Here is a 19,095-nt window from a genome sequence, read left to right as displayed (position 1 = left end):
CTAGATATACGATTTTATTTTATTTCTCTTGCTTTTAACCTAGTGAACTGTATGCCTAAGAACAGCAACATTTTTGTGCAGGACACATTTTAACAAATACTTAGATGTATGAACAGAGTGAATCTGCTAGAGTGTAGTTGAAAATGGGAAATGCTAACAAAAGTGGAGTGGAGAAAGCCATCGGGGGAGTTTCAACTCTTATATCAACTCATCGAGGAGTATCTCTGGGACACCGTGCTTCTGAATTTCTGGTTCTCCCACTGTGGCTTTATCACTTTGTAGGTGAAACTCAGTCTGTCAAATCAGGCTCTTTCTCAGAATGTGAGATAGATGCCACGTGACACACTTGGTGGTTGATAATGGAATCATTAAAATTGATGATTTCAGAAACGCATGAGTTTCTTTTTTTTAAAATTAGTAATGATTAGAAACCGGAAGAAAATAACAGAAGTTGACTTTTTAAAAATTGCCCATATTCTTGGCTGGTGAGAGTACAGGGAAACAGCCTTCTTTATATGTTGCTGCCAGGAGTGAAATTCCATAACAAACTATTTGGAAAACAATTGTGCAATTCATACATGAAAATCCACACATATTTGTACACATTTTGACTCGACAATTGTAATTCCGAAATTTTATCCTGAGGAAATCATCATGACCAGACATGAACCATTTATCAGGATTACATCAAAGTATTAAGAATAGCAATAACTATTAAGTTAAAGTATTAAAAGTATTAAGAAAAGCAATAACTTTGGAACGCTGCTCAATTAATAGTGCATTGGATAAATAAATAATGTACATGATTAAAATGGAGTACAATATATTATTTAATGATATTATAAAAAATTAATCATCTAGAAAAATCCACATTTTATATTTTAAGTTAAAACAGGCAGATTACATAACAACATTGAGTGTGTGTATAAAGAAAATACTGGGTTGACAAGTGGAAATCATTTTATATATAAGTATATATATAATATGATCCCATTTTTGTAACTATATACATAATTGGTAATTATTTACATATGAAAATGTGTAGAAAATATTTTTAAAGGAAAAAAATAAAATGTTAAAATTGGTTACCTCTGGTAATATCATTAGTGATCATTATATCTTTATTTTCTAAAATTGTCTGTCATGAAAAAAACTCTATAAAGGAATGTCTTTTCAAAGAAATCTGTCAATAAATATATGAAAAAATAATCAGATGCATTTGAATCAAGTTAAATACAAATTAAAACAATTAGGTATAATTTTTTCAAAATTAATAAATACCAAAAATGATAATATATAGTTTTATCAGGATATAGTTAAGTATGCTTTTAAAACAGGCACAAAATTTTGACACAGAAAATCCACTTTTAGGAATATATCATAGGAAAATTATCAGACTCATACGATTATGAATACAGATGGATCAGTTATACATTTGTATGAAATATTGAAAGGCTAGCCTTTGATAAAGTACAAAATCCATTCATGATAAAAACCCTCTGCAAAGTAGGTCTAGAGAGAACATACCTCAACATAATAAAGGCCATATATGAAAAACCCACAGGGAGCATCATATTCAATGTTGAAAAACTGAGAGCTATTCCCTTAAGGTCAGGAAGAAGACAAGGATATCCACTCTCACCACTTTTATTCAACATAGTACTGGTAGTTCTAGTCACGGCAATTAGACACAATAAAGAAATAAAAGGAATCTAAATAAGGAAGAAGTAAAACTCTCACTATTTGCAGATGACATGATACTATATATCGAAAACCCTAGATATTTCACAAATAACTACTAGAACTGGTATCTGAATTCAGGAAAGTCACAGGATGCAAAATCAGTAACAGAAATCTGTTGTATTCCTATGCACCAGTAATGAAACAGCAGAAAGAGAAATTAAGAAAACAATCCTCTTTACAATAACACCAAAACCCATAAAATATGTAGGAAAATAAACTTAACCAGAGAGGGAAAAGACCTGTCCTCTGAAAACTATAAAACACTGATGAAAGAAATTCAAGATAATGCAAAGAAACGGAAAGACATTCCATGCTCATGGGCTGGAAGAACAAATACTGTTAAAATGTCTGTACTACCCAAAGCAATCTATACATTTAATGCAATCTCTATCAAAATACCAACAACACTTTTCACAGAACTAGAACAAACAATCCTAAAATTTATATGGAACCCAAAAGACCCCGAATGGCCAAAGCAATCTTGAAAAAAACAAAACAAAACATTTGGAGGCATCACAAAAATGGTATGGTACTGGTATAAAAATAGACACACAGATCAATGGAATAGAACAGAAAACCCAGAAATAAACCCACAATCATATGGTCAATTAAATTTTGACAAAGGAGTCATGAATGAATATAAAATAGGAAATGACAGTCTCTTCAACAAATGGTGCTGGGAAAACTGGGCAGCAACATGCAAAAGAATGAAACTGGACAATTTTGTTTCACCATACACAAAAACAAACTCAAAATGGATTAAAGACCTAAATGTGAGACCTGCAACCATAAAAATCCTTGAAGAGAGCACAGGCCATAATCTTTCTGACATCGGCATTAGCAACTTTTTTCCCTAGATCTATCTCCTGAGACAAGAGAAATAAAAGCAAAAATGAACTGTTGGGACTTCATCAAAATGAAAAGCATCTTCACAGTGAAGGAAACAATAAAAAAACAAACTAAAAGTCAACCTACTGAATAGGAGAGGATATTTGCAAAGGACATATCCCATAAGGGTTTAGTGTTCAAAATATATAACGAACTTATATAAGTTAACACAAAATAACAAATAATCCAATTAAAATGGGCAGAAGACATGAACAGACATTTCTTCAAAAAACACATCCAGATGGCCAACAGACACATGGAAAGATGCTCAACATCACTCATCACAGGGAAATGCAAATCAAAACTACAATGAGATGTCACCCCACACCTGTCAGAATGGCTAAAATCAAAAACACAAGAAACAACAGGTGTTGGCGAGAATGTGGAGAAAAAGGAACACTCATGCACTACTGGTGGGAATGCAAAAACAGTATGGAGTTTCCTCAAAAAATAAAAATAGAACTACCCTATAATCCAGTAATCACATCACTGTGTATAACCCAAAAAATACAAAACACTAATTCAAAGGGCTACATGCACCCCTATAGTTATTGCAGCATTATTTATAATAGTCAAACCATGGAAGCAGCCCAAATGTCCATAGATAGATAGGGAATGGATAAAGATGCAGTGTGTGTGTACATATATATATATATATATATATATATATATACACACAATGGAATATATACAATGGTATATATATATATATATATATATATATATATATATATACACACACACACACAATGGAATATTATTTAGCCATAAAATAAATGAAAGCTTGTCATTTGCACCAACAGGGATAGAGTTAGAGAGTATAATGTTAAGTGAAATCAGTCAGAGAAGGATAAATACCATATGATCTCACTCATATGTGAAATTTAAGGAACAAAACAAACAAGCAAAGAAAAAAAAAAGAGAGAGAGAGAGACAAACCAAGAAACAGACTCTTAGAGAACAAATTGATGGTTTCCCAGAGGGGAGGTGGGTAGGGGGATGGGGATTAAAGAGTACACTTATCATGATAAAATAATAATAGTAATAATAATAATAATAATTAACAAAGAAAAGATAGATATAATACTAATTTGCTCAATAATTAGGGGTTAATTTTTTAAATGGTAAACCAGTAGTAGAATATATCAAACTTACTGACAATGAAATACATTCAAGAGATATACTGCTAAGAGAAAAAAAGGCTATACAGTGATGTTATAAATAATCCTATACATAATCCTAATCTAATTACATGTTCATTCATAGGTATGTATAATAGGTATGTAGAAAAAAATCTGGAAGAATTAACTGACAAAGTTACAAGTGTTCTCTATGGGTGGCAGAATTACGGATGACTTTATTCCTTTTTATTGTTTTGTTTTGAAATTTTTATAGTGTGAGCATGTGTTACTTATATAAACATGAATTTTAAAATGCTTTAAAATTGTATCTAATTGGACAGAGGTATGCCACCTTATAAACAGTGGCCATCTATTTTCTCAGAATAAGTAACAGTATTTTAATGTTAAAGGATATGTTTCCTTTGGGGGAAGATATAATTGACAGCATGGAGAGAGGTGATTTCTATTTATTTGCAAATCAACATAGCACAAGGTGGGAAACAAAGATAAAAAGGAAAAAAGAAAAGAAAAAAAGTTACTCACTCGTGTTGTATAAGCAGCTTCTGGGTCATCTTCTAGAACACGTGAAAGTCCAAAATCAGAAACCTTACACACCAAATTACTGTTGATCAAAATGTTACGAGCAGCAAGGTCTCGGTGAACATAACCCATATCTGAGAGGTACTTCATGCCAGATGCTATCCCTCGAAGCATCCCCACTAGCTGGATGACCGTAAACTGGGCATCGTGTTTCTGAGAAGTATTTCAAATATACAATTAAGATGTGTTGCTCTTTCTTAAAGATAAATCTTGGTTAAAATCTCACACACTGAATTGCAAGAAGACCGATTATATACATTTTAGTTCCAAGCACCCCAGCCTCACAAGCTATGTGAATAAACAGAAATAAGGCTAAAACAAAATAGCATAGTAGCTGCATCACAAAATAGTTCATAACAAGAAGGACCCTAAATATTCTTTGACTTCAGGTTCAAAACCATACCTTTCATGGTCTTTATGTGACATACAAACTCCTCAGAAATTTTAACCTCAGGAACAACAAAATGAAATGAGTCTTGGGGCTATTTTAGTTTTACATATTTGTTTGATTGAGTGTTCATTCTTCCTTCTAATTTTCCAGATATTTTATTAATTGCTTCAAATAAGGTAGCTGTTAAATTTTTAAATCATCATAATTCTTTCAGAATTGGTCAAAGATATTTACTGAGTATTTGTTTTTCTACTCAATCTTCAGTTATAGTTCATAAAATGGAAAACAACAAAACACAAGTCAGAGTCCTGTATTTAGAAAAACTTCCAATTTACTTTGATTAAAATAGAAATACAAGGGGAACTGGGCTTAAGCATCCTACTCTTGATTTCATCTCAGGTCATGATCTCACAGGTGGTGGGGTTGGGCTCTGCACCGACAGCATGGAGCCTCTTCGAGATTCTTTGTCTACCTTTCTCTCTGCCCCTCCCCAGCTCGCTCACTCTCTCTCTCTCTCTCAAAAATGAATAAATAAACTTAAAAAAAACAGAAATACATGATTTATATGATAGATAGGTAAACAAATATACATACATACATATGTAAATATGTGCATAAGTGCATGTACAGATAAATAGCTATAAAATTCCATGTTTAGTTATATACACACAATAACATTTTAAAAGAATATTTATTATAATGGTTTCTATGACCTGATTTGAAGAATATTTGTTTTTGAAATGCTTGTGAAAATAATTGCTGATAAAACTGTGTTTGCCTTGGAGTGCCTGGGTAGCTCAGTAGTTTAAACGGCCAACTCTTGAGTTTGGCTGAGGTCATGATCTCACCATTCGTGAGTTTGAGCCCCACATTGGGCACTGTACTGACAGTGTGGAGTCCGTTTAGGATTCTCTCCCCACCTCCCCGCTTTTACCCCATGTGCACACACATTCTCTCTTTCTCTCTGTCTCTCTCAAAAATAAATAAACATTAAAAAATTGTTTGCCTTGTGAATATTAAAATAAGGAATACAATTTCTCATTTATAGAAAATTTAGAATTCTCTTCTATGATAATGAATCATCCTATTCTATCTATCTATCTATCTATCTATCTATCTATCTATCTATCGTCTATCTCTCTCTCTACCTATCTCTATTCTATAGCGCTGAATTCATTTTTTAATTTTATTTAAAAATATTTTTTAAGTTTTATTTATTTATTTTTGAGAAATAGCATGGGCAGGGGAGGGGCAGAGAGAGAGAGAGAGAGAGGGAGGGAGAGAGAGAGAAAGAATGAGAGAGGATTCCAAGCAGGCTCTGCACTATCAACACAGAGCCTGATGAGGGGATCAAACTCACTAACTGAGACATCATGACCTCAGCCAAAACCAAGAGTCAGACGCTTAACCGACTGAGCCACTCAGGCACCCTACTATAGTGCTGAAAGCATATTGAGGACAGAGTATATGTCTTTTTTAATCCCTGCAGTCACTGGTGATTGGCAGTGCCTTGTTTTCCATAATTTTTTTGCATTTCTTTGAACAAATTTTTACTGAAGTAACTTAAAAAATAAAGTTTCTAAGTTTAAATATTTAAAAAATAGATATGGATGCACATCTATTACCAAAATGTGTCTCTGGTGCTTGCTTCAGCAGCACATATACCAAAATGGTATCTCTGAATTAAGACTACTTTGGCATTGTAACACTTGCTCATTTTCTGAGACCAAAGCTCTATGTGAGAGACATGTTCTTCCTATAGCAGTCTGAGGTTATTTTAAGCGAAGACAAGAGAATATTTGTCTTGTATCAGTGTTATTTGTGTCTTACTAAAAAGTCTTTTTTTAATTTTTATTTTAGCCAATGTGAATCTTGGCAGTACAAAAAGCTGAAGCAGATTGCATAGATTTGTTTTACAAATATAAGCCATTAACCTTGGACACTGCAAGATAAAGATGCAATTTTAGTCTTCCTCTTACTATTTAGACCCCCAAATTTCAGTTCCACTTTAAACTTTGTTATTTAATTGCTGGCAAGATATGAGAGGTTGCCTCTAACATCTTTAGCATTCATTCCACATTTATGCATATGTGTATATAGATAGATAGGGATAAGAGATATATGAATATATGTAAAATCTTCTACTTACACGTAAGAAACTGTCCAAGGAACCATTCTCCATGTATTCTGTGACAATCATAACTGGTTTACCTGGATATATGATAAATAACAAACAAATATCATGCGATGAATATATATAGAATACACTATGATACACCTGATGAATTAAAAAATGTAAACTATCCTCCCAGTTTTAACAAAGAAACATTTTTCAATAGAAAATAAAACTAAAAAAAAAAAAGGGAAGAAGATTGGTTTTCAGAACAAGGGCCTATAACCTATGATATCTAAATTGGCTTATTTGGCATGGCTCTTTGTGAACCTAATATATACCCCTTTTATTCCCTTTAATTGCATCTCAGCTGATCTACAAAATCAAGTGTTTCTGCTTTCCAGCCCAAGATAGAGCCAGGATTTCTACAATCATTTGTATTTTCTACAGATATTTATAGAACTATGGACTAGGTGCTCCTTTTTATGCTGGTTAGAGCAAGTAAATCAAAGTCCCCATCTTCATGGATCCTACATATGATTTTCATAAAACAATTAAGACTAATAATTATAACTTTTAAAATCTGTATAATTAATGTATTAAAAATTATCAAATCCATGTTTAAACGGAAAATAAAATTAAAATTGTTGGCAGTAACTTATAATAACCATTTTAGAAATATATGGACTTAAATGCCATTATACCTTTTAATGAGCATTTAAATGTATTTATATGGTCTTATTGTATGCACTTTGCTGGTTTAATTGTTTTATGTATGATAACTTATTATTATCATTTCCATTTTACACATGAGAAAACTGAGATAGAGGGTAATTAACTTACCCAATGTCATACAACTAATAAGTAATAAAATCAAAAGTAGCGACCTGAACAGAGTATGCTGTTACTTTTGGAAATTTATGCTGTGGGAAACATTTAAAATATGAAAAAGTGTTAGATACAAAAGTGCTAAGTATATTTATATAGAGATTCACAAATAGAATATATGTTAGGCCATGAGTAATAATTTAATACGATCGTTGGGTGTTAATTCTATGGATTATTTTGAATTAAAATGAGAACTCTGAAGCCTAGCATTTTACATTATTGTTACACTTTAATATCATGTGAACAAAGCTGAAAATATACTCTGTATATGTTATGATAACAACTTGGAAAATAAGTAACGCAAAATGAACTTTTCAAAAAAAAAAGAAATATGGAAGATGGATATTTTTTTATATATGGGAAACACTAGTAAATTTTTTTGCATAGTTAGCGTTATATAACATTGCATATATACACATATATATTACATACATACATTATATCACGTCATCTTCACATCATCCTATGCTTTAGTAACGTATATTATTCCCATTTTATGATGCCCTCAACCAAAAGCATAGTGGATTTAAGAAACTAGCTGAGGTTACATAATTAGCTAGTTCTCTAGCAAATCCTTAACATGGCTGTCTCTGATTTCAAAGCCTACACTGTTACTACAATATAATTCTCTTCCTTTATTTTTGCTGTAATATTGTTTTAAATATAATTCCATTCTATTACAAAAAGAAGGCAAATTACTTGTCTTCCATGTCAGGAGAACCTGAATCAAGTCTTGAGTGAGCACTGCTGAAAGACTTTGAGCAAATTGCTCTTTAACAAATATCGATGCATCCCTAATACAGAGTACACTTTTAAGCTTTCCTCATATGTTCCTTCTATATCATGAAAGTTAGTTTGCTATTCTGGTGATAGAAAATAGCGTTTTTTGCTTGCTTTCTCTTTTCATAGGTAAAAACTCTTAACTCACACTAGTTATGAATTATGGCTTGGTATCATGCAGGTTATACTTGTTATATTTAGCATTTGAATGCATCCCAAGCTGTATGTCTAATTTAATGAGAGGTAAAATATATTTAAATTCTATAATTTTCAGATAATTTTTATATATGTAACAATCAATTGATATACCAATCTATCCTCCATTAAGAGACTGATTTAGTTATATATTTTGGGTAACACATCATATATATCTTGTTAATCTGGTAAATGTCTGAAAAGCCATTTATCCGAAGGCTTAAGCCTCCAGAACTTGCTTCTTCAAAATTCTAATTAAGCACGGATTTGACAATATTCAAGACAAAAAGGAAGATTCAACATTTCCTTGGAAACTTCTATCTCTCTTGAACTGATAAATCCACTGCCTGAAGACTGATCCCAGAGACTGACCCGAAATTAAAAGAATGGATGAACAAACAAATAAATGAACGAAGGAATGAATGAAATCTTTCATAGGCATGTTCTCCATAAATCACTATAATCACTATAATTTTCTATGTTCTTGCCTTAATACAATTCTGTGAAGAATAATATGCCTGCAAAATTCAATGCATACATTAAGTGTAGTCATAGATAGTTTGCCTCATACAGCCAACTGTCAATTACAGTGGCCAGTTACTGTGTTTTTGTACTACCTAGACCTTTGCTTATCACTCGTTTCCTTCTGGCTCCCAGCCCTATGACCATTTCATTTCTTGTTAGCATGTCTAGTGGAATGTTTGGCAAGGGAAATAAAAGTAGCTGAAAAATCAAACCAGTCAATTAAGCCAAAGCCCCATGACCATTCAGAAATCAGATCAGGCTGTATTTAGCTCTAAACTTTAGGTATTTGTAAACACATCAGTTAAGATGGGCAAGTCTGAAAATATGCTTTACATTAAGTTCAAAGATGCAGCAAACCCAAACGTACGGACAAAGAATAAACAAAATCACAAATATTCTACCTTGGAAAGCCTTAATTTTTAACTTTTTTTTCTTTTTTTCTTTTTTTTTAAGTGTCTAAGTGTCTATTCTGCCTTAGTTTCACTTGTGCTTTTGATTATATAAATAGGGTTAAAGGAAAAGAAACTCTCCATGACAGTGGTGAGAACTAGTTCTAACATGTATTAAATACAGCTGGAAATCATAAAGTATCAGCTCATCCGTACATGGATGCAATGTATTTCTATCCAAGTTTGCATGCTCTTTCATATGTATTTTCAAGAGCTTGTATCATTCGCCGCCCTCAGAAATCCTAAAATGCATCTGAGTATCCATACTAAACTCACCAAAATTATTGCGGGATAACTGGCTGAAGTGAAACTCCAATAAAAATGAGCAAAGCAAATTGTGCAGAGGAATTTTGCTTTTGTTCCTCAATTGATTCTTGAGTGTAGATAAAATTATGACCTTTTATAATTAAAGGGTTACAGGAAACAAATCAGTCTGTTACAGTCAGTTGGTTCATTTCCTCAACTATCCCCAGTGGCTCAGATATATTACTAATCATGAACCACTGTTTGATGACAGAAGAAATGTGATTTTGAAAACTAAGATTTCCATGTTCAGCACCATGTATTCCAACCACAACTTTCTAATCACATTTTCTATAAAAAGAAAAGCCGGAAAATGTAATAAATATACAGCCATACATGAGATTTTTATTTCAACTATCAAATAAATATTGGCTTTAGATTAAAATGTTTTCATTAAAACATGAAAAGTATTTATCAATGATTGAAATATTAAAAATTATTGGAGTGCCTGACGGCTCAGTGTGTAGAGCATGCGACTCTTGACCTTGAGGTTGTAAATTCAAGATCCACATTGGGTGTAGAGATTACTTAAAAAAATAAAATTAAAAATAATTATTGAAATTTAATTCATTTTCAAAAGAAATGCTATTAATTCCTATTACCGGTAATTGTATCTCACATACTCTATGTCTCATTTTCAAAAGACTTAAACATACTCTAAACACAGGAGTATGGTTTATAAAATCAAAACTTTGACCTTAGCAGCCTGCACTCATTGTTAGTATCATGGAGCTAGAATCAAGGAGGAAGCCAGAAAGCATACACAGGAAAAATAAAAAATTAAAAAAACTGACAAATACACCTCATTATTCCCAGGAAAAAAGACTAGAATCACTTTTGATTAGAAAGAAAATGTTTCAGTCTTAGATTTTCACGTACTATGTCTGACTGAGAGAGATATTGTGATGACCTAGAGTGTTTTTCTGTGGTTTCCCATTATCATATAAAACCACAGGGTAATCTTTTCCAAACTCAATTTTAATCAAGACATTATTCATTTCCAAAATGACCCCTATTACATCCACTAGTCTAGGAGTTAATGAGGGCAGGAACCAACTCCATGTTGGTTATGTTCTAAAACTAGCACCTAGCAGAGTGCCAGTTAAAATTGATAATCTCAGGGCACCTGGGTGGCTCAGTTGGTTAAGCGACTGACTTCGGCTCAGGTCATGATCTCATGGTTTGTGAGTTCTAGCCCCGCGTGGGGCTCTGTGCTGACAGCTCAGAGCCTGGAGCCTGCTTCAGATTCTGTGTCTCCCTCTCTCTCTGCCTCTTCCCCCACTTGCACTCTGTCTCTCTTTTTCTCAAAAATAAATAAACATTGAAAAAAATTGATCTTCTCATGTCTATCATTTCAGGGTGTCTAAGGACAATCTCTTTCTTAAAAATTAGGCTAAGAAACACTTTCTCCCAAGTCTTCCTAAACAACCATGCTCCATCAATCTCAGTATGCTGAATGCTTTACATTCAGCTGACTTTACGTTTTTAAAATTTATTTGTGCTTAATTTGAAACAAAATTTAATACTTTTAAAGACAGGAACAGATAAAAGTACTGCATAGGCAACGTGGTCAATAATATGCCGTACATTTAAAACAAATATATCATTGTACATCAACTGTACTTAAATTAAAAAAGACAAGAGCAATATTTCTACTCTCCCTTTGAATACAAAGCTTATTTGCATAAGTACAACAATAATTAATAAATATAGTAATCTGAATGTGCTCAGTCTGATTTTATAAGGACAGCTTAGCATTTCCCTTTTCAGGCTTTCTACCTTTTATTTATTTTCTTGTCTAACTACAGAAATTAAGGCCTTAGGTATATTAATGAATTAAAGTTATAATAGTAGCATTCTCACTTCTACTTTAAAATAAATGTTTTTCATGTTTTTCTACTAAATATGATGTTTGTAGGCTTGTTTGTTTTTGTTTTGGGGTTTTTACATTTATCAAACATACATATTTTCTATGTAGGATGTGCTAAGAAAACTTTTTAAACTAAGGTGTTTATTTTCTGCATCCATCGAGATTGGCTTTTTCTTTTCTATTAATGTTGTGAATTTCCAGAATGATTAAATAGTAAACCAACTTTGCCTTCTTGGAATAAACTAAACTTGAGAATTATATAGTATCTTTTATGATACATTGTTAGCTATGGCTTTACAATTACTCGAGTGTTACTGAGTTTTTGTTCATGAATTACAGTTGTTTTCCTCTCTGAAAATATTATTCTATGCTTTGGTATCAAGATATCATTAACCTCATGAAATAAGGGTGGTTTTTTTTCTCACTTTCTGCAAGAATTTGTGTATGAGTGGAATTACTCAGACAGTTATTAAGTAAGTATATAATTATAGCTCTTCTTTAGGGAGAGTTATTGTATATTTAAACTAGTGCTCTTTAAAAGTCAGTCTTTGGGAACATGTGTCATGCTCTAACAAATGTTGTTAAGTTGCATTTAACCTTTCAAAAATATCATAAGTTCATACTATTTAAATGGGGAAAATAGACAACAACATATTTTTTTTGTAATTCAAATGTGGCCAATACAACCAAAAGATATAAATGGGCAATGTTGAAAAAATAAAGAAAATTCTTAAGCATGTAAAAATAGCATTCCTGTCTTATGTTTTTCTCCAATATATTCAGCAAAGATTTTCCTAATTTTGTTGCTGTGGACACTAAGACAGAGAGGCTCTCGACTCCTTTCTCAGATTAGTCATCAACGCATGAGAACTTGGGTTACCAGAGTTTGTTTTAACAAACTACTTCTACAAATTATTAATAAAATAAATATAACACATATATGGACTATCTTAAATACTACAGGGAGTTAGTACCTTTAAGATAAGTACAGAAGAAAACTCTTAGAGAGAAGCAAACAGGACAAAGCAAGAATTTGACATCGTCACCACAGAATGATGTCTTATTTCAGCGATATTTTTTTTATCATATATGCAGGAGATAGAAAAGAACAACAAATGACTAAGCTTTTGGTGGAAGGTGGATGCTCATTCCAGCAGAGAAATGTTTTAATTATGAGAAATTGTCCTAATGTTCTGCTCACTGTATTCCTTAATGATGCAAAGTTATAGTTAAATTGCATTATTATTTTTTTTAATTTTCAGAAAATAATCCCTCTCCAAATACAAAAACACATCAACCTTATCTAGTATAATTCCTTTTATTTCACTGGGTGAATAGTGGCCAATGGAGGTCTTCTTGGAGTATCAACATCATTTGACTAATGGTGTGATGGCAGAAATATCAAACATTTGCTAAAAACAAGTTCCATCTTTTTGAACTCCAGCTAAAATTGATAACACATGTTAGTACCAAGTTCTGAGCAGAGACTGTGCCCCCAGCTTTCTGCTACTTTGAAGATCAGAGACTCTCTCACCTTCTCTTGTTTAAGACCATCAGGCTCAAAACGTATCATTAAAATTGTTTATGGCTCAATTCAAATAAATGAAAATATAATGATTGAATAAAGGACTTTCTCTAAAAGACTTGAAAATGATACATTATAACAGACCTAGTGTTTCAAGCATATAATTAATAGCAGTAGTTTAAAAAATTATCATTGAGCAAAAAAGGGAATTGTTTCAAGAATTTTTCTTTCTACACAGCCAAGATTAACTGATAAAATCTCAAGCTTACCAGAAGTGGTAATTTAGATTTTCATGGCTCTATTTCACTTAACAATGTATTCCTACATAGTCTTATTTGATCTTTAAAGTATCTGGAAATAGTGAAGTAGAACTGCTCTTCCAAATTACAGGTGAAGAAAATGAGTCCCTGTGACTGGTTTGATTCGCCAACGGTCTCACAACCAGTTGGGTCGAGTCAAAACTTAAACTCTGAACCCCTGATTCTTTTTTTTAAAGTTTGTTTGTTTGTTTGTTTGTTTAGAGAGCACACACACATTCAGGGGAGGGGGAGAGAAAGAATCCCAAGCAGGCTCCATGCTGTCAGCACAGACTGTTGGTTGAGTATCTGACTCTTGGTTTCAGCTCAGGTCAGGCTCGAAACCAAGAGTCAGATGCTCAACCAACTGAGATACCCAGGTGCCCCTGATCCTCTGATTCTTAATCCAGATACCGATATAATTGTTTTTTTTCCTTAAAACACAGGTTTGTTTATTAAATTATAAGCTCTACATCACTCTTGGTGTGTGTGTGTGTGTGTGTGTGTGTGTGTGTGTGTTTCTAAGCTTTGCAATTGGATTGTTTTAATAGTCATATATTCTCAGGGAACAAAGAAAATAACAGGAGTGGATGAATAACTTCTGGTGATAAAACTGCCTTATTTATATGTTAAATGTAACATATTAACTTTATTCTAAGGACTGCTGTTTCCTCTCCGATGTTATAGGGTACCAGACTTAGAGGTTTTAAATATGCCACTAAAAGAGTTCAAAATCTAATTCTAGGTCTGCTACCCTATTATGTTCACACTATATGAGATGACTGGGATCTGTATAGTCAGATTTGGCAGCCTCTTACATGCTTATATGACCAGGGAGATATATCAAATTTAGAACTTTCACCCTAAGAATAGGCAGTTGTAATCCATATTAGAATGTTACAGAATCAGACTTGAATAAGGTATTTAATGGATAATACCCGTGGTTTTTAAAGTCTTTTTTCCCTCAATGCAACCTTTTTTTTTTTTTTTTTTTTTTTTTTTGCATTTTAGTCTTGGGGATTGTTTTATGATTCTCTTTGTCAGCTGACCATAGTTCATATTTGATTATTTCATTTTTATATTTCAAGAAATCCTGCCATAATAATTATGGTTTAATATTGCTCATCATTCAGTAAATGAATTTATAGGTAACATCTAGTAAAATGTAACAAATTAGTTTCAATAATACATAACACTGGAAATCAAAAAATCAATTTACATTTGATAAAATATAAGACCCTATCAATGAATGTAAATTTAAACCTAATATTTAGTTTGTCATTTTTATCTCATTTTTTTCTTAGGTGTAGGTGTTGAAGTTAGGTGATAATTCTGCCCATGCTAAAATATAATGATTTTTTTCCATCACTCTGAGCGATACATGCAATTACACAACTGCACTTCATGCATTCAATTTAAAGAACAAACACTGAAGAAAGACCTATAGGAAGAAGATGTTGCTCTGTTCCTCATTCAATCAATCAATCAATCAATCAGTGTCTTTATTCCTTGACATTGGTAAATTAAGTATCCAGCATGATCCAGGTTCTATTTTAGTCACTGATTAGAAGTAACGTGGATTCTTGCCCTTTATGAGTGTTTACATTTTGTTTTAGATGTTAAGGGTTATTAATCTCCAGAAAATTAATCTCCAGAAAAATGTTGAAGCTTGAGGGAGTCTTTGGTATGATCAAATTATTAGGGAAAATTAAAAAAAAAATCAAGATATAAAAGAATAAGTAGAAGACAAGATGAAAATTAGAAACCCATTTTTGTTCACGGTTGGAGACAGAGGTGAAACCAACAGACCAAGTTTCCAAGCCATCTCTAGCACTTTCTAATTAGACAAGAGACTTGCTCTTTGTAGTTATTGTTTGTTCAAATGTAAAATGGAATTATTGTATCTAACTCACAGGGTAGTAGTGAGAATGAAATGATGTCCATAGTACACTTTCGGGCACATAATAGTGAATGCATAAAGAAAACCTTATGAAAACTGGGTTAAAAGAAAAATGGTTACATAAGTACAAATGCATTTCCTCCTTAGTGGGGCTCAAGATCTGGACAACCAGTCGGTGAGGATGCTATAAAGGAGACTAAATGGCTAATTGACTATTAAAACATTAAGTTGTATGGTCTGGCCCTGGAGGAACAAAGGATCCCAATCCTTACTAGTACTGTGTTTTTATCATTACTTAAAAAAATTAAAACAAGGTCTTCATCAGAAAATATTTCAGTGTTATTACTAGTATGGCCTAATTTTTAGGAGCATGAAGGGAGAAAATGCTTCTTACAACACTTAAGGTGGGCTTACAGTTTATGGTTAAATTCTACATTGCTCAGTTCTTAATCCCATTTATTATATTACAAACTCTAAAGGAAACCAAAGTACATTTCAATTATGCCATGCTCTTGTGAGAAAGGAACTGCCTTTTTAGTCACACTAAGATGAGAAGAGGTATTAGTCCCATTTGGAAAGTACTCCATGTAATGTTAAAGAAAAATATCATTGTGAAAAATTTAATGTGTAATGTCTGTTGGTAACCATAGAATATGTAAATGTGGTGCCAATGAATTATCCCCTAAAGGATGCCAAATTTCCTGCCATATGTTGTCTTTCGCTCTAAGTAGTTTGCTGCCAATTTAGCTTATTCTTCATCCTGTGCTCCAAAATCTCGAGGAAAAAAAAAATCCTAGAGCATTCTCAAGAGGTTTTCATTGGTATTGGAGCCAAAAATCACATATCTGCCTCACGGGATTCCTTTTGAGTCTGGCTGGAGAAACTATCATGGAAATAAGTTCAGATCTCTATCATGGGCTGTGAGCCAGAGTTTCCCCAGACCAGTCAAAAATCCATCTGGGACTCTAGATTAGAATTATTTGAAATCCACAGAGAACCAGGAAAAGGCCTTGGGTCTAATGTGATCCCACTCTTTACAGCTCAGAAGTATTCCCCAAACCCCCATAATTTCCCTAAAGCCAGGGGGGTAAAGATTTGGAAGTTTAACTAAAACTGGTGAACAGTAAAAGAAAAAGCAGCTAGCTGGGAGTTCCGCAATTCCTGTCAAAACTGAGTCATCGTTTTGCCTTGCTAGTCCACGTAACAGAGACTTCTCCACAATTCACTTAACTGCCTTTTCATCAATGTGTCTTAATGTGGTCCTTTCTTTTTAGCTCTTAATTTTTTTTTCAATTTTTAAGGATGTAGAGTAGTACTTTCAATATAATACTAAAGGCCTTTGCTTTCTTGTCGAAGAAAGACATGGCAACCCCAAATAGTCTCTGTGAGGACTGACATAGCTACGAAAAAAATGTCAAAATTCTGAAATGATTGAGTTAGGGTTTAAATAACCTCTGCTCAACATAGGCAAAAGTCAATCTTTTGGCTTGACTTACTTTTAGTAACAACTCCCTCCAATCGAATGATGTTGGGATGGTCAAATTGTCCCATAATGCTTGCTTCTCCCAGGAAGTCTCTCCTCTGCTTTTCTGTGTAGCCCACTTTCAGGGTCTTGATGGCCACTGAAATTTCTTTTTTTGAAGGGAGTTTTAAGCGACCGCTGCACACCTCTCCAAATTCACCTGTTAGTATAACAAAACGACAACAAAAGGTAAGGAGTTATATAATAAAAATATTATCAGCAGATAATAATAGATTTTCAGATACTATTAGCAGATAATGAGAGATAATAGACTGTTCCCTGTCAGTAATTCCATTCAAAGTATTTACACCTTTGACCTGCAAGATATACACTTAGATCTCCAACTTAATTTAGAACATGATAATTGGAGACTCCCTAAGAAGCCCCAGAATATCCAGAACCTAGTAGGAAATGGACCTTGTGAGTAGCCTCATACATTTTGAAGTACCACACTGTGAACAATATAATATGAAAGAGCAGGAGGAAAGTAGGAAGGCTATATCTAACAGGGTTTTAGCTCCTTGTTCTAATAGCCACCATCTCCTCAGGTTAATCAACAGACCAACATAGATATTATCGGTTGAGCAATGGATTAAATTTCAGATGTTTCTAGTCATTCTGTTATTAATAAGAGGACCAATTTAGTTATATACTCAGACTCTCTTAAAATGAGAACAGAAGCATCTGCTACCAATTCATTTTATTGGAGTATTGGCATGTTGCATTATTGACATACGAGTTGTAAAGTTCTCTGAGCTTCTGGAAGGAAGATGAATATACTCTTTTCAAAAAAAGGTAGCATATTTTTTCTACAGAATCACTGTAAATATTTTCAAAGTCTTCAATAAAAAATCTTGTTTTAAATGTACAATTAATCCAGAATCTACTGAATTTGGAATGTTGGTAACATTTAAATAGTCTAATCCTACTGGTATAAAATTGCCTAGAACTAGTTTGGGCACTATCTTCATATATATTGCTATTGAGAAGATTTACCCATAACTCTTTCATCCTATTTTGAACTTCCTGAGAGCAGAGGCCCTTTACATTCATTTCTCTGTCCCACTGCTTGTCATGGTAATTGCCACAAAGTAGTACCACGCATAGAATGCTCCTTGTTCAGAGAGGAATTCCTAATATTGTGCAGATTACTAGATCTGATTTGTACAACACTTTAAAAAATGTTTTTTTAATACCAAATGAGAGATTTTTCTCAAAAAGATTAATTGCATAATTCATTGTTAGGCTGTCTGTGGAATGGCAGAGGATTCTTGGTCCAACCTTCTCACTGTGAGTTTTTGTACAAGCTCCATGCCCCATGGCTCAGCCAGAGAGAAGCTGTCAAGAAGTGAGATGCTTCTTCTCTATATTTTGTTCAAACAAGTGGTTCAACCCACAAAAGCAGCAGGTTGTCCTATTGATTTACCAGCTGCATTACTACAAATGACTTGCTTCTCTCCAGGAAGCTCTAAACTTCCCCAGACTTGACCCCTTTCTCAGGAATCCACTTTTGTCACTGTTTCAAAACCATGACTTATGCTGTAACTTGTCAAAGTCACATAAGGTCCAAAAGCAGTTATTTATACATTTTAAAAATAAATACCCATCAGTTGGCAACACTATGACCGATACCGAAAAACACAGAGTTATAATGCTAAATAAGGCAGATCTAATTTCTTCCCTTTGCAGGAATACAGAGAAGATAGCAATATCTGTGGCTAGAGTGTTCTTTAGGATTATAGGGAGAATCAGGGGTAGAGTTTGAGAACATTCATTGATCTTTTGAAATCCAAGGAAGAATATGTCATTATAGAGTGTGAATATTAGGAGAATTGTAATGCAGAGTAAATTATTGTTAGAATCTATAAGCAATACTAAGACTTCCTTTCCTTATACCGGGCTATTGGAACATTGCCAGAGAGCTCCAGTTCATGCTGTATAAACATTAACTTTGAGCAAACCATAAGAAAGCATCCATAAATACAT

General features: G+C 33.1%; 1 protein-coding gene across 3 annotated transcripts in view; it reads right to left on the bottom strand.

Moving 5' to 3' along the window:
* Positions 1-19,095, bottom strand: part of EPHA3 (EPH receptor A3) — a 344,884-nt gene that overhangs the window by 35,494 nt on the left and 290,295 nt on the right. For all 3 annotated transcript variants that reach the window (XM_042956715.1, XM_042956713.1, XM_042956714.1), the window contains 3 exons: positions 17,084-17,269; positions 6,893-6,954; positions 4,296-4,505 (listed from right to left, as the gene is read on the bottom strand). In XM_042956715.1, coding sequence (XP_042812649.1) covers positions 4,296-4,505; positions 6,893-6,954; positions 17,084-17,269 — 458 coding nt within the window. The remainder of the gene's footprint in view (positions 1-4,295; positions 4,506-6,892; positions 6,955-17,083; positions 17,270-19,095) is intronic.

Source organism: Panthera tigris, chromosome C2, assembly GCF_018350195.1.
Source record: "Panthera tigris isolate Pti1 chromosome C2, P.tigris_Pti1_mat1.1, whole genome shotgun sequence".
NCBI lineage: Eukaryota > Metazoa > Chordata > Mammalia > Carnivora > Felidae > Panthera > Panthera tigris.
The sequence above is the reverse complement of the archived record's forward strand: the minus strand, read 5'-3'. Positions and strand labels throughout refer to the sequence as shown.